The sequence below is a fragment of the Rhinoderma darwinii genome, unplaced genomic scaffold (assembly GCF_050947455.1).
Source record: "Rhinoderma darwinii isolate aRhiDar2 unplaced genomic scaffold, aRhiDar2.hap1 Scaffold_51, whole genome shotgun sequence".
In the NCBI taxonomy this organism is placed as follows: domain Eukaryota; kingdom Metazoa; phylum Chordata; class Amphibia; order Anura; family Rhinodermatidae; genus Rhinoderma; species Rhinoderma darwinii.
The window spans coordinates 177,501-195,436 of record NW_027464057.1 but is presented as its reverse complement, the minus strand read 5'-3'; the positions used below and the strand labels follow the sequence as shown (position 1 = coordinate 195,436).

Genomic DNA, 17,936 nt, shown 5'->3' with positions numbered 1-17,936 from the left:
AAGTGTGAATTCACACCGAGTAAAGATCGGATACCTAGCAGCGAAGTGTCCACTCACACTGACCTGAGCCGCAGCACCTACATTCCCTGTGCATTAACACCCATGACAAACAGGGGGTTAAAAGGGAATGACTCTCCTAAACAGCAAATTATCTACGTATATAAACTCGGAAACAAATCTTCTGAATTTTGCAAACCTGGTTTAACTGGGAAGAAATCCACATCTGAAAGTTCATTAAAAGTCTGAGATTGTGTATATAGGGATTATGGGGTGATGAGCAGGGCATGAGCTCTACACACCAGAGATGTCATACATTTCATAATAATCTTGTCATCTATCCGTACTGCCTTAAGCAGCGTGATACAATTGTCGGTCTATCTATCTGTCATAGCTATCTATCTTATGTTTATTATAACGCAAAAACTACTCCTGGTCTACACACTGAGCCTAGTGCACAGACTAGTCCTGGTCTACACACTGAGCCTAGTGCACAGACTAGTCCTGGTCTACACACTGAGCCTAGTGCACAAACTAGTCATGGTCTACACACTGAGCCTGGTGCACAGACTAGTCCTGGTCTACACACTGAGCCTAGTGCACAAACTAGTCATGGTCTACACACTGAGCCTGGTGCACAGACTAGTCCTGGTCTACACACTGAGACTGGTGCACAGACTAGTCCTGGTCTACACACTGAGACTGGTGCACAGACTAGTCCTGGTCTACACACTGAGCCTGGTGCACAGACTAGTCCTGGTCTACACACTGAGCCTAGTGCACAAACTAGTCATGGTCTACACACTGAGCCTGGTGCACAGACTAGTCCTGGTCTACACACTGAGCCTGGTGCACAGACTAGTCCTGGTCTACACACTGAGCCTGGTGCACAGACTAGTCCTGGTCTACACACTGAGACTGGTGCACAGACTAGTCCTGGTCTACACACTGAGCCTGGTGCACAGACGAGTCCTGGTCTACACACTGACCCTGGTGCATAGACTAGTCCTGGTCTACACACTGAGCCTAGTGCACAGACTAGTCCTGGTCTACACACTGAGACTGGTGAACAGACTAGTCCTGGTCTACACACTGAGCCTGGTCTACAGGCTAGTCCTGGTCTACATACTGAGCCTGGTGCACAGGCTAGTCCTGGTCTACATACTGAGCCTGGTGCACAGGCTAGTCCTGGTCTACATACTGACCCTGGTGCACAGACTAGTCCTGGTCTACACACTGAGCCTGGTGCACAGACTAGTCCTGGTCTACACACTGAGACTGGTGCACAGACTAGTCCTGGTCTACACACTGAGCCTGGTGCACAGACGAGTCCTGGTCTACACACTGACCCTGGTGCATAGACTAGTCCTGGTCTACACACTGAGCCTAGTGCACAGACTAGTCCTGGTCTACACACTGAGACTGGTGAACAGACTAGTCCTGGTCTACACACTGAGCCTGGTCTACAGGCTAGTCCTGGTCTACATACTGAGCCTGGTGCACAGGCTAGTCCTGGTCTACATACTGACCCTGGTGCACAGACTAGTCCTGGTCTACACACTGAGCCTGGTGCACAGACTAGTCCTGGTCTACACACTGAGACTGGTGCACAGACTAGTCCTGGTCTACACACTGAGCCTGGTGCACAGACTAGTCCTGGTCTACACACTGAGCCTGGTGCACAGACTAGTCCTGGTCTACACACTGAGACTGGTGCACAGACTAGTCCTGGTCTACACACTGAGCCTGGTGCACAGACGAGTCCTGGTCTACACACTGACCCTGGTGCATAGACTAGTCCTGGTCTACACACTGAGCCTAGTGCACAGACTAGTCCTGGTCTACACACTGAGACTGGTGAACAGACTAGTCCTGGTCTACACACTGAGCCTGGTCTACAGGCTAGTCCTGGTCTACATACTGAGCCTGGTGCACAGGCTAGTCCTGGTCTACATACTGAGCCTGGTGCACAGGCTAGTCCTGGTCTACATACTGACCCTGGTGCACAGACTAGTCCTGGTCTACACACTGAGCCTGGTGCACAGACTAGTCCTGGTCTACACACTGAGACTGGTGCACAGACTAGTCCTGGTCTACACACTGAGCCTGGTGCACAGACGAGTCCTGGTCTACACACTGACCCTGGTGCATAGACTAGTCCTGGTCTACACACTGAGCCTAGTGCACAGACTAGTCCTGGTCTACACACTGAGACTGGTGAACAGACTAGTCCTGGTCTACACACTGAGCCTGGTCTACAGGCTAGTCCTGGTCTACATACTGAGCCTGGTGCACAGGCTAGTCCTGGTCTACATACTGAGCCTGGTGCACAGGCTAGTCCTGGTCTACATACTGAGCCTGGTGCACAGGCTAGTCCTGGTCTACATACTGACCCTGGTGCACAGACTAGTCCTGGTCTACACACTGAGCCTGGTGCACAGACTAGTCCTGTTCTACACACTGAGCCTGGCGCACAGACTAGTCCTGGTCTACACACTGACCCTGGTGCATAGACTAGTCCTGGTCTACACACTGACCCTGGTGCACAGGCTAGTCCTGGTCTACACACTGAGTCTGGTGCACAGACTAGTCCTGGTCTACACACTGACCCTGGCGCACAGACGAGTCCTGGTCTACACACTGAGCCTGGCGCACAGACTAGTTCTGGTCTACACACTGAGCCTGGTGCACAGACTAGTCCTGGTCTACACACTGAGCCTGGTGCACAGACTAGTCCTGGTCTACACACTGAGCCTGGTGCACAGGCTAGTCCTGGTCTACACACTGAGCCTGGTGCACAGGCTAGTCCTGGTCTACATACTGAGCCTGGTGCACAGGCTAGTCCTGGTCTACATACTGAGCCTGGTGCACAGGCTAGTCCTGGTCTACATACTGACCCTGGTGCACAGACTAGTCCTGGTCTACACACTGAGCCTGGTGCACAGACTAGTCCTGGTCTACACACTGAGCCTGGCGCACAGACTAGTCCTGGTCTACACACTGACCCTGGTGCATAGACTAGTCCTGGTCTACACACTGACCCTGGTGCACAGGCTAGTCCTGGTCTACACACTGAGCCTGGTGCACAGACTAGTCCTGGTCTACACACTGACCCTGGCGCACAGACGAGTCCTGGTCTACACACTGAGCCTGGCACACAGACTAGTTCTGGTCTACACACTGAGCCTGGCGCACAGACTAGTCCTGGTCTACACACTGAGCCTGGTCCACAGACTAGTCCTGGTCTACACACTGAGCCTGGCGCACAGACTAGTCCTGGTCTACACACTGACCCTGGTGCATAGACTAGTCCTGGTCTACACACTGACCCTGGTGCACAGGCTAGTCCTGGTCTACACACTGAGCCTGGTGCACAGACTAGTCCTGGTCTACACACTGACCCTGGCGCACAGAAGAGTCCTGGTCTACACACTGAGCCTGGCGCACAGACTAGTTCTGGTCTACACACTGAGCCTGGCGCACAGACTAGTCCTGGTCTACACACTGAGCCTGGTCCACAGACTAGTCCTGATCTACACACTGAGCCTGGTGCACAGACTAGTCCTGGCCTACACACTGAGCCTGGCGCAAAGACTAGTCCTGGTCTACACACTGAGTCTGGTGCACAGACTAGTCCTGGTCTACACACTGAGCCTGGCACACAGACTAGTTCTGGTCTACACACTGAGCCTGGCGCACAGACTAGTCCTGGTCTACACACTGAGCCTGGTCCACAGACTAGTCCTGATCTACACACTGAGCCTGGTGCACAGACTAGTCCTGGCCTACACACTGAGCCTGCCGCAAAGACTAGTCCTGGTCTACACACTGAGTCTGGTGCACAGACTAGTCCTGGTCTACACACTGAGCCTGGTCCACAGACTAGTCTTGGTCTACACACTGAGCCTGGTGCACAGACTAGTCCTGGCCTACACACTGAGCCTGGCGCAAAGACTAGTCCTGGTCTACACACTGAGCAAGGTGCACAGACTAGTCCTGGTCTACACACTGAGCCTGGTGCACAGACTAGTCCTGGTCTACACACTGAGCCTGGCGCACAGACTAGTCCTGGTCTACACACTGACCCTGGTGCATAGACTAGTCCTGGTCTACACACTGACCCTGGTGCACAGGCTAGTCCTGGTCTACACACTGAGCCTGGTGCACAGACTAGTCCTGGTCTACACACTGACCCTGGCGCACAGAAGAGTCCTGGTCTACACACTGAGCCTGGCGCACAGACTAGTTCTGGTCTACACACTGAGCCTGGCGCACAGACTAGTCCTGGTCTACACACTGAGCCTGGTCCACAGACTAGTCCTGATCTACACACTGAGCCTGGTGCACAGACTAGTCCTGGCCTACACACTGAGCCTGGCGCAAAGACTAGTCCTGGTCTACACACTGAGTCTGGTCCACAGACTAGTCCTGGCCTACACACTGAGCCTGGCGCAAAGACTAGTCCTGGTCTATACACTGAGCCTGGGGCACAGACTAGTCCTGGTCCATACACTGACCCTGGTGCACAGACTAGTCCTGTTCTACACACTGATCCTGGTGCACAGACTAGTCTTGGTCTACACACTGAGCATGGTCCACAGACTAGTCCTGGTCTACACACAGAGCCTGGTCCACAGACTAGTCCTGGTCTACACACTGAGGCTGGTGCACAGACTAGTCCTGGTCTACACACTGAGCCTGGTCCACAGACTAGTCCTGGTCTACACACTGAGGCTGGTGCACAGACTAGTCCTGGTCTACACACTGAGCCTGGTGCACAGACTAGTCCTGGTCTACACACTGAGGCTGGTACACAGACTAGTCCTGGTCTACACAATGAGCCTGGTGCACAGACTAGTCCTGGTCTACACACTGAGCGTGGTGCACAGACTAGTCCTGGTCTACACACTGAGCCTGGTGCACAGACTAGTCCTGGTCTACACACTGAGCGTGGTGCACAGACTAGTCCTGGTCTACATACTGAGCCTGGTGCACAGACTAGCCCTGGTCTACACACTGAGCCTGGTGCACAGACTAGTCCTGGTCTACACACTGAGCGTGGGCACAGACTAGTCCTGGTCTACATACTGAGCCTGGTGCACAGACTAGCCCTGGTCTACACACTGAGCCTGGTGCACAGACTAGTCCTGGTCTACACACTGACCCTGGCGCACAGACTAGTCCTGGTCTACATACTGAGCCTGGTGCACAGACTAGTCCTGATCTACACACTGAGCCTGGTGCACAGACTAGTCCTGGTCTACAGACTGAGCGTGGCGCACAGACTAGTCCTGGTCTACACATTGAGCATTGTTTTCACAATGTTGGATGAGCAGGAGGAATACTTGCCTGTTATGAAGCTTAGAGTGGACGTGTCACAGCAGCTCAGCTCAGGTTCTCCCCATGTTACCATCGTCACCCTAAAGTTATAATACCAGGCTGGGAGTAAGTTGCTGAGTCTCTGGAAGAATAATGCGGGTTGTGTGTTATTATGTGTGACTTTATTTGACATTGCTTATATAGCGCCAGCATAATCCACATCCCAGCTGCACTGATTATAGTCAGTCCTTGTCTCCATTGCGGCTCAGTCTCATTTCTTTATAACAGACACTGTAGGACCAAAGTTCTTCACGGACTCCCATCCCCCCACCATGATGCTGCCAGACAATATCACTTTCCTTCCAAGAAGCAGAAGAGACCCAACTTTTATGTCCATTACCACCTGATATCACCAAAAGTGCACAGTAAATTATTAAAAAGAAGCCTCATCCTTCATATGTGGACTACTGTGACCAGAGTCCCCCTCCCCATCACTGGTCCTTCTCCACATCGATGCGGTTTAGTGGCTTAATAAATACGGAAACTTTTGGTTTACTAAGGAATCTGTTCATGGCATTTCCTCTTCCCCTTTGTGTTTAAGGACGGGACCTGTCAGGGACACCCTCTGTCCCTATATTGTTTGACCCCTACTAAAAACCATTCCCAATGATTTACTCCGAAATGACTAATACTTAAAGCGCACCCAACTCTCCAGGAGATTTTCAGAATAAGCCGCTATGTGAGAGACATGAGGAATATTCTGCATTATTTAGCAGTTTTCCCCTCTGCAGACTCTCCCTCTAATTCTAAGTTATCTCTTGTGGGCGGAGCCTAACTGCTATCATGTCTTCTATTCACAGCCCACATAAAAGAGGGGAGTCCTGCTCCCCTATGTCCATCTATCACATATATACTGTATATATATATATATATATATATATATATATATATATACAGAGCTTGGAGAAGGTTACACCTCCCACCACTCAAGTATTGCAAAGAGGGGCAATAGATAAACATGTTTCCCTTTAGGTCACGCCACTAACTCCACCCAATCCCTGTCCATACACACCAAGTTCAACCTACACAGTATAATGCCCCATAGAGCTCATCCTACAAATATAATACCCGATAATGCCCCCCACACAGTATAATGCCTCCATATTGCCCCACTACACAGTATAATGCCCCCATAGAGCCATCCCACACAGCATAAGGCCCCCATAGAGCTTCCTACACACAGTATAATGTCCCCATAGATCCACCCCACAAAATATAATACCCCAGTTCCCCCGCACAGTATAATGCCCCCATAGTGCCCCCCACACAGTATAATGTCCCCATAGCTGCCTCCACACAGTATAATGCCCCCATAGATGCCTCCACACAGTATAATGTCCCCACAGCTGCCCCCACACAGTATAATGTCCCATAGCTGCCTCCACACAGTATAATGTCCCCATAGCTGCCTCCACACAGTATAATGCCCCCATAGCTGCCCCCACACAGTATAATGTCCCCATAGCTGCCTCCACACAGTATAATGCCCCCATAGCTGCCTCCACACAGTATAATGTCCCCATAGCTGCCTCCACACAGTATAATGTCCCCACAGCTGCCCACACACAGTATAATGTCCCATAGCTGCCTCCACACAGTATAATGTCCCCATAGCTGCCTCCACACAGTATAATGTCCCCATAGCTGCCTCCACACAGTATAATGTCCCCACAGCTGCCCCCACACAGTATAATGTCCCATAGCTGCCTCCACACAGTATAATGTCCCCATAGCTGCCTCCACACAGTATAATGTCCCCATAGCTGCCTCCACACAGTAATAATGTCCCATAGCTGCTCCCACACACTATAATGTCCCCTTAGCTGCCACCACACAGTATATTGCCCCTATAGATGCCTCCACACAGTATAATGTCCCCATAGCTGCCAGCACACAGTATATTGCCCCTATAGGTGCCTCCACACAGTATAATGCCCCATAGCTGCCACCACACAGTATAATGTCCCCATACCTGCACCTACAGTATAATGTCCCCATAGCTGCCCCTACAGTATAATGCCCCCATATCTGCCTCCACACAGTATAATGCCCCATAGCTGCCCCTACAGTATAATGTCCCCATAGCTGCCCCCACACAGTATAATGTCCCCATACCTGCCCCTACAGTATAATGTCCCCATAGCTGCCCCTACAGTATAATGCCCCCATATCTGCCTCCACACAGTATAATCCCCCATGGCTGCCCCTACAGTATAATGCCCCCATATCTGCACCTACAGTATAATGTCCCCATAGCTGCCCCCACACAGTATAATGCCCCCATAGCTGCCCTCACACAGTATAATGTCCCCATAGCTGCCCCTACAGTATAATGTCCCCATAGCTGCCTCCACACAGTATAATGCCCCCATAGCTGCCCCCACACAGTATAATGTCCCATAGCTGCCTCCACACAGTATAATGTCCCCATAGCTGCCTCCACACAGTATAATGTCCCCATAGCTGCCTCCACACAGTATAATGTCCCCATACCTGCCCTCACACAGTATAATGCCCCATAGCTGCCCCCAGACAGTATAATGTCCCCATAGCTGCCCCCACATAGTATAATACACCCATAACTGCCCCCACACAGTATAATGTCCCCATAGCTGCCTCCAAACAGTATAATGTCCCCATAGCTGCCTCCACACAGTATAATGTCCCCATAGCTGCCCCCACACAGTATAATGCCCCCATAGCTGCCCCCACACAGTATAATGCCCCCATAGCTGCCTCCACACAGTATAATGTACGCCATAGCTGCCTCCACACAGTATAATGCCCCTCATAGCTGCCCACACACAGTATAATGTCCCCATAGCTGCCCCCAAACAGTATAATGTCCCCATAGCTGCCACCACACAGTATAATGTCCCCATAGCTGCCTCCACACAGTATAATGTCCCCATAGCTGCCACCACACAGTAAAATGTCCCCATAGCTGCCTCCGCACAGTATAATGCCCCCATAGCTGCGCCCACACAGTATAATGTCCCCATAGCTGCCCCCACACAGTATAATGTCCCATAGCAGCCTCCACACAGTATAATGTCCCCATAGCTGCCCTCACACAGTATAATGCCCTTATAACTGCCTCCACACAATATAATGCCCCCATAGCTGTCACCACACAGTATAATGTCCTCATAGCTGCCCTTACACAGTATAATGCCCCCATAGCTGCCCCCACACAGTATAATGCCCCCATAGCTGCCTCCACACAGTATAATGTCCACATAGCTGCCACCACACAGTATAATGTCCCATAGCTGCCCCCACACAGTATAATGTCCCCATAGCTGCCCCCACACAGTATAATACCCCCATAGCTGCCTCCACACAGTATAATGTCCCCATAGCTGCCTCCACGCAGTATAATGCCACCATAGCTGCCTCCACACAGTATTATGCCCCCATAGCTGCCTCCACACAGTATAATGTCCCCATAGCTGCCTCCACACAATATAATGTCCCCATAGCTGCCCCTACACAGTCCCATAGCTGCCCCCACACACTATAATGTCCCCATAGCTGCCACCACACAGTATATTGCCCCTATAGGTGCCTCCACACAGTATAATGTCCCCATAGCTGCCACCATACAGTATATTGTCCCTATAGGTGCCTCCACATAGTATAATGCCCCATAGCTGCCACCACACAGTATAATGTCCCCATACCTGCCCCTTCAGTATAATGTCCCCATAGCTGCCCCTACAGTATAATGCCCCCATATCTGCCTCCACACAGTATAATGCCCCATAGCTGCCCCTACTGTATAATATCCCCATAGCTGCCCCCACACAGTATAATGTCCCCATACCTGCCCCTACAGTATAATGTCCCCATAGCTGCCCCTACAGTATAATGCCCCCATATCTGCCTCCACACAGTATGATGCCCCCATAACTGCCCCTACAGTATAATGCCCCCATATCTGCCTCCATACTGTATAATGTACCCCATAGCTGCCTCCACACAGTATAATGCCCCTCATAGCTGCCCCCACACAGAATAATGTCCCCATAGCTGCCCCCACACAGTATAATGTCCCCATAGCTGCCCCCACACAGTATAATTCCCCCATAGCTGCCTACACACAGTATAATGTCCCCATAGCTGCCCCCACACAGTATAATGCCCCCATAGCTGCCTCCACACAGTATAATGTCCACATAGCTGCCACCACAAAGTATAATGTCCCATAGCTGCCCCCACACAGTATAATGTCCCCATAGCTGCCCCCACACAGTATAATGCCCCATAGCTGCCTCCACACAGTATAATGTCCCCATAGCTGCCTCCACACAGTATAATGTCCCCATAGCTGCCTCCACACAGTATAATGCCCCCATAGCTGCCTCCACACAGTATAATGTCGCCATAGCTGCCTCCACACAGTATAATGCCCCCATAGCTGCCTCCACACAGTATAATGCCCCCATAGCTGCCTCCACACAGTATAATGTCCCCATAGCTGCCTCCACACAATATAATGTCCCCATAGCTGCCCCCACACAGTATAATTTCTATAGCTGCCCCCACACACTATAATGTCCCCATAGCTGCCACCACACAGTATATTGCCCCTATAGGTGCCTCCACACAGTATAATGTCCCCATAGCTGCCACCACACAGTATATTGCCACTATAGGTGCCTTCACACAGTATAAGTCCCCCATAGCTGCCACCACACAGTATAATGTCTCCATACCTGCCCCTACAGTATAATGTCCCCATAGCTGCCCCTACAGTATAATGCCCCCATATCTGCCTCCACACAGTATAATGCCCCATAGCTGCCCCTACAGTATAATGTCCCCATAGCTGCCCCCACACAGTATAATGTCCCCATACCTGCCCCTACAGTATAATGTCCCCATAGCTGCCCCTACAGTATAATGCCCCCATATCTGTCTCCACACAGTATAATGCCCCCATAGCTGCCCCTACAGTATAATTCCCCCATATCTGCCTCCACACAGTATAATGTCCCCATAGCTGCCCCTACAGTATAATGCCCCCATATCTGCCTCCACACAGTATAATGCCCCCATAGCTGCCCCTACAGTATAATTCCCCCATATCTGCCTCCACACAGTATAATGTCCCCATAGCTGCCCCTACAGTATAATTCCCCCATATCTGCCTCCACACAGTATAATGTCCCCATAGCTGCCCCCACACAGTATAATGCCCCATAGCTGCCTCCACACAGTATAATGTCCCCATAGCTGCCTCCACACAGTATAATGTAACCATAGCTGCCTCCACACAGTATAATGCCCCTATAGCTGCCTCCACACAGTATAATGTCCCCATAGCTGCCTCCACACAGTATAATGCCCCCATAGCTGCCTCCACACAGTATAATGTCCCCATAGCTGCCTCAACACAATATAATGTCCCCATAGCTGCCCCCACACAGTATAATTTCCATAGCTGCCCCTACAGTATAATGTCCCCATAGATGCCCCCACACAGTATAATGTCCCCATACCTGCCCCTACAGTATAATGTCCCCATAGCTGCCCCTACAGTATAATGCCCCCATATCTGTCTCCACACAGTATAATGCCCCTATAGCTGCCCCTACAGTATAATTCCCCCATATCTGCCACCACACAGTATAATGTCCCCATAGCTGTCCCTACAGTATAATGCCCCCATATCTGCCTCCACACAGTATAATGCCCCCATAGCTGCCCCTACAGTATAATTCCCCCATATCTGCCTCCACACAGTATAATGCCCCCATAGCTGCCCCTACAGTATAATTCCCCCATATCTGCCTCCACACAGTATAATGTCCCCATAGCTGCCCCTACAGTATAATGTCCCCATAGCTGCCACCATACAGTATATTGTCCCTATAGGTGCCTCCACATAGTATAATGCCCCATAGCTGCCACCACACAGTATAATGTCCCCATACCTGCCCCTTCAGTATAATGTCCCCATAGCTGCCCCTACAGTATAATGCCCACATATCTGCCTCCACACAGTATAATGCCCCATAGCTGCCCCTACTGTATAATGTCCCCATAGCTGCCCCCACACAGTATAATGTCCCCATACCTGCCCCTACAGTATAATGTTCCCATAGCTGCCCCTACAGTATAATGCCCCCATATCTGCCTCCACACAGTATGATGCCCCCATAGCTGCCCCTAAAGTATAATGCCCCCATATCTGTCTCCACACAGTATAATGCCCCTATAGCTGCCCCTACAGTATAATTCCCCCATATCTGCCTCCACACAGTATAATGTCCCCATAGCTGCCCCTACAGTATAATGCCCCCATATCTGCCTCCACACAGTATAATGCCCCCATAGCTGCCCCTACAGTATAATTCCCCCATATCTGCCTCCACACAGTATAATGTCCCCATAGCTGCCCCTACAGTATAATTCCCCCATATCTGCCTCCACACAGTATAATGTCCCCATAGCTGCCCCCACACTGTATAATGCCCCATAGCTGCCTCCACACAGTATAATGTCCCCATAGCTGCCTCCACACAGTATAATGTCCCCATAGCTGCCTCCACACAGTATAATGCCCCCATAGCTGCCTCCACACAGTATAATGTCCCCATAGCTGCCTCCACACAGTATAATGCCCCCATAGCTGCCTCCACACAGTATAATGCCCCCATAGCTGCCTCCACACAGTATAATGTCCCCATAGCTGCCTCCACACAATATAATGTCCCCATAGCTGCCCCCACACAGTATAATTTCCATAGCTGCCCCCACACACTATAATGTCCCCATAGCTGCCACCACACAGTATATTGCCCCTATAGGTGCCTCCACACAGTATAATGTCCCCATAGCTGCCACCACACAGTATATTGCCCCTATAGGTGCCTTCACACAGTATAATGCCCCATAGCTGCCACCACACAGTATAATGTCCCCATACCTGCCCCTACAGTATAATGTCCCCAAAGCTGCCCCTACAGTATAATTCCCCCATATCTGCCTCCACACAGTATAATGCCCCATAGCTGCCCCTACAGTATAATGTCCCCATAGCTGCACTTACACAGTATAATGTCCCCATACCTGCCCCTACAGTATAATGTCCCCATAGCTGCCCCTACAGTATAATGCCCCCATATCTGCCTCCACACAGTATAATGCCCCCATAGCTGCCCCTACAGTATAATTCCCCCATATCTGCCTCCACACAGTATAATGTCCCCATAGCTGCCCCTACAGTATAATGCCCCCATATCTGCCTCCACACAGTATAATGCCCCCATAGCTGCCCCTACAGTATAATTCCCCCATATCTGCCTCCACACAGTATAATGTCCCCATAGCTGCCCCTACAGTATAATGCCCCCATATCTGCCTCCACACAGTATAATGCCCCCATAGCTGCCCCTACAGTATAATTCCCCCATATCTGCCTCCACACAGTATAATATCCCCATAGCTGCCCCTACAGTATAATGCCCCCATATCTGCCTCCACACAGTATAATGCCCCCATAGCTGCCCTCACACAGTATAATGTCCCCATAGCTGCCTCCACACAGTATAATGTCCCCATAGCTGCCCCCACACAGTATAATGTCCCCATAGCTGCCTCCTCACAGTATAATGTCCCCATAGCTGCCACCACACAGTATAATGCCCCATAGCTGCCCCCACACAGTATAATGAGTAATTTGTTTGAAAAAACGGGACCCCATACGGCGCTGCTACTCAGGAACGAATACAGTAGTAGTTTAGAATTGATACTTTATTGTAGGCTACGCGTTTCAATGCCGCATCGGCATTTTCCTCAGGCCACGAACATTGTAGTCTGAACAACAGCCCTTAAATACACCACGCGGGAGAAAAAAACCGCCAATGTAGACAGGGTTAAAGTGCAAGATGACGTAATCACTGTGAACAGTTCAAATAAGACAGGTACAGAAAGTAATCCAATAGTATATAATGCTAATTTAAACTAAAATCGGCAGAGTGGAAATAAAAATACGGTATGGGATCTTACAATAAGAAAAAAAGGGGGGGGGGAAATTGCAAACAATCCATAAAACATTAATATCCATATCAATGAATTTAAACAGTTGCTAAAACACAATAAAGTATACAGAAGTTCACTACACAGGTTAATCGCTGTTGATACTATCATGATCATCGTGAAGGATGAGCAATGGTTCTATTAATAGTGATTTCCCTGATTGTTCTGGGGTCTGGCTGCCACGGGTTTATAGTAAATTCAATCTTTTTCTCCTCCTGAATCCATTTTTTTACAAATTCGTTTTGATTGCAAGTAATTGTTGAATTACCGCAAAATATCGCTGTTTTGATACAGCATATACTTCTGTATTTTTCTTGAGCTTTTAAACTTTTATCTTTAATCATATTTTAGATTGTCCAAAATAGCCCTCCCTTTCATCCAAATTAATTACTCGACCCCTACATCTTTATATGATGGAATGTTCTTATTTTATTCCATAGGTTAATTACTAGAAACAAAAATATAAATGACATTCAGATCAACATAATGGTTAATTGTTGTTTTTTCACTGAAATATACACTATTTTTATGGTTTCTATGTCCAGTTGAGTTCCCAGCTATATGGGTTCAATAGCAGTTTTTATGATTTTCACTTATTCAGTTTATTTTCTTTTAATTCGTTTTCATCCTAATTAAATGGTGAATTACCGCGAAATATTGCAAGTACGATACATCGCTAAACTTCTGTATACTTTATTATACTTTATTGTGTTTTAGCAACTGTTTAAATTCATTGATATGGATATTAATGTTTTATGGATTGTTTGCAATTTCCCCCCCCCCCTTTTTTTCTTATTGTAAGATCCCATACCGTATTTTTATTTCCACTCTGCCGATTTTAGTTTAAATTGGCATTATATACTATTGGATTACTTTCTGTACCTGTCTTATTTGAACTGTTCACAGTGATTACGTCATCTTGCACTTTAACCCTGTCTACATTGGCGGTTTTTTTCTCCCGCGTGGTGTATTTAAGGGCTGTTGTTCAGACTACAATGTTCGTGGCCTGAGGAAAATGCCGGTGCGGCATTGAAACGCGTAGCCTACAATAAAGTATCAATTCTAAACTACTACTGTATTCGTTCCTGAGTAGCAGCGCCGTATGGGGTCCCGTTTTTTCAAACAAATTACTCATTCACATTGCGGTGGTCCTTCAAAGATTGACCGGCTGGGATCTCGGCAGCAGCACTCATCCATCACTTATCTACCTTTTACCCGCTCCTGACATTTTCACCTGTGGTAAGCCTCCATCTGTCAAACTAAGTTTGTTATATCTTGGGCTTACTCACACTATGTGGCGCCGTGCTTTTCTCTCTCAAATCTCCACACAGTATAATGTCCCCATAGCTGCCCCCACACAGTATAATGCCCCCATAGCTGCCCTCACACAGTATAATGTCCCCATAGCTGCCTCCACACAGTATAATGTCCCCATAGCTGCCTCCACACAGTATAATGTCCCCATAGCTGCCTTCACACAGTATAATGTCCCCATAGCTGCCCCCACACAGTATAATACCCCCATAGCTGCCACCACACAGTATAATGCCCCCATAGCTGCCACCACACAGTATAATGTCCCCATAGCTGCCTCCACACAGTATAATGCCCCCATAGCTGCCCTCACACAGTATAACGCCCCCATAGCTTCCCTCATACATTATAAGGCCCCCATAGCGGCCCTTACACAGTATAACGCCCCCATAGCTGCCCTCATACATTATAAGGCCCCCATAGCTGCCCTCATACATTATAAGGCCCCCATAGCTGCCCTCACACAGTATAACGCCCCCATAGTGCCTAACAAAAAAATAAACGAAATACTCACTTAGGCCTGTTCCTTCGACGAGTGGAAGAAATCCCTCTGTTCCTCCGATCTGTGCTATGTGTGGCTCGGTGCAGACAGGTGCGATGTCACTGCATGAAGCTGGTCTGTGCCGAGCCGCTCACAGCCGGCGTTACATAGTGAATGGTGGAGTACGGAGCTGACGGGTCCTGCTTTTAACTGTAACTGAGTCCTGAAGACGCAGATACAGTTGAAACCGGTACATACAACCGGCCATCCGGGAAAGTTGGACAGTGCCTGAAATCCGGCAGTATCCTGCTGGATCTGGGACGGTTTGGAGGCATGAGAAGATTATACAGCAGCAATGAGCAGCATAGGTGAGAATCCAGCACTGAGGTGACATATAAATCTTACCAGCAGCCTCTGTATTTCTCACCCTGCTCCTGCTTCCTCCCTCTGCCGCCCCTCCCACATCGCCTCTCCATAGAAAGTTATAGCAGGCAGTGAAGTGACACCCCCCACCTTCTGCTCTGTAGCCAGGGACGGACAATGCTTGACAGCCGGGTGTGGACAGCAGATTACAGGAAGGGAGACACCTAGTGGCAGTAACGACACTCAGAACTTTCATGGATAAAACAACGACATTTTAACAGTAAGTAAATTGCACATTTGATTTCTATCTGGTCTAATATTCGATCAGAATAAGTTGTGTCCATTTAAGCCTCAAACACGCCGGTCACACATCTGATTCCTTGTGCATTCCCTTGACATGCTGCTACTTATAGACTTCATATTTCCCAATTCTCTATTTCCTATCTTAATCCTGGATTCAGCAGCCCAGTTATTCCTAACATTGAACTGGAACTCTCAGACATCCCGCCAGGTGTAAGAAACAAAACAAATCTGTTGAGATTAAGTAATATTCCATACAGCATCAGAAGAGAAACTCAATCATGACCCCTGAAACAACTTCTCAGGTCACCCCCTCCTCCCAAACTGCTCTGTATAATCTTCTATTCTTCTGACAGGGGTTATAACCCATCAGCGAGTGTCTCCCATTCATGTATTAGCCCGGGAGAAGAACGGCTACAAAGAACGTCTCCCGTTGTCCCAGGCACCAGCACTTCCTTTCATTACACAGGGATTCATTTCAATGGGAGCGGTGTAATACTTCATCTCCCCAGTGGAGGTGCTGCAGGGGAATTAAACACTTGCTGCTGGTTTCCCTCACAGATTACAGCTGATCGTGGCAGGTCTAAGCAGCGGGACGTGATCAGTTTATCATCAGGAACTCTTCTAATGAAAATGGATCATCCAAAATGGAGAATCTCTTAAATAAGAAGTCTGTAACTCTGGACTAGGGGCACAGGTATCTTACTACATTGACATTTATAGGTCGATGAAAATTATATGATGAGGCACTTGCCATGTGCTGGTTCAGAGGAGGAAGATGTTCAATTTCAGAGATATTTCTTACAAACTAGATCTCCAGAAGGAAAAATAACGGTCCTTCTAGTGCCACCTATAGGTGCCCACCCTGAGCGCCAATGTTTGACCCCAGAGCCTGGAAACATGATGGGGTTGTCAGGGACCCCGTTCCGTTTCAGGTGCCACAGGAGCCCGTTTTCTTCCATCTGTAGAGTAGCTACTTTACATACTTTCCCCGGAAGCTTTCAAGCCTTCTTACTACCTGGATCTCCGTCCACAATCTCTGGACACATGGTGACGCGTGTTTCCGAGGGCAAGCAGTGAAAACGTACAAGCTGGAAGATTACCACAGTGGAAGTTATTGAGACGGTTGCTGCAATTTCGTAGTACGGTGTCCATTCCGAGGTCATACTGATGGGATTAAAATAGAACATTTCAACCACATATTTGCGGAAGGAGCTGTGATAAGGCCGAGACCAACTTAACACAACGGATGATGGTCCTAAAGGGTAAAGCACCAAGTCCTTGACTCCAGTTGGTTCTGAAGATTGAAGACAAATAATAGACTTAGTTCAGACTATGAAAGTTATATCCTCAGTACATAGATAATAGTATATACCGGCAGCTCGCCTGTACTGCATACAATCACTACTGGTGACCACAACTATTGTGTCTGTTATCTGTGCAGACCAAGTGGTCACCGATACAGGAGGAAGAAGCGCTGCTCAGATAACAGGAGGCACAACAGAGGGTTCCTCATGATGAGACTATAGTGGAGACCACGGATAGTCTTCCTCCACACACGGCCCCTCCTCCACACACCGCCCCTCACCCACACACCGCCCCTCACCCACACACGGCCCCTCCTCCACACACCGCCCCTCCTCCACACACGGCTCCTCTTCCACACACGGCCCCTCACCCACACACCGCCCCTCCTCCTCACATGGCTCCTCCTCCACACACGGTCCCTCCTCCACACATGGCCCCTCCTCCACACACGGCCCTTCCTTCACACACCGCCCCTCCTCCACACACGGCCCCTCCTCCACACACGGCCCCTCCTCCACACACGGTCCCTCACCCACACACGGCCCCTCCTCCACATACGGCCTGTCCTCCACACATGGCCCCTCCTCCACACACGGCCCCTTCCCCACACACGGCCTGTCATCCACACACGGCCCGTCCTCCACACACGGCCTCTCCTCCCCACACCGCCCTTCTCCACACACCGCCCCTCCTCCACACATTGTTCAATGTGTGGGCAGCAATTGCCGTTCTCACTGTTCATGCTGTC

General features: G+C 49.5%; 1 protein-coding gene across 1 annotated transcript in view; it reads right to left on the bottom strand.

Moving 5' to 3' along the window:
• PTPRO (protein tyrosine phosphatase receptor type O) overlaps positions 1-17,936 on the bottom strand; it is a 194,515-nt gene that overhangs the window by 101,514 nt on the left and 75,065 nt on the right. Inside the window, exons 9-10 of the mRNA XM_075848823.1 lie at positions 16,984-17,177; positions 5,347-5,458 (exon numbers count right to left, since the gene is read on the bottom strand). Of these exons, the coding sequence (XP_075704938.1) occupies positions 5,347-5,458; positions 16,984-17,177 (306 nt within the window). The remainder of the gene's footprint in view (positions 1-5,346; positions 5,459-16,983; positions 17,178-17,936) is intronic.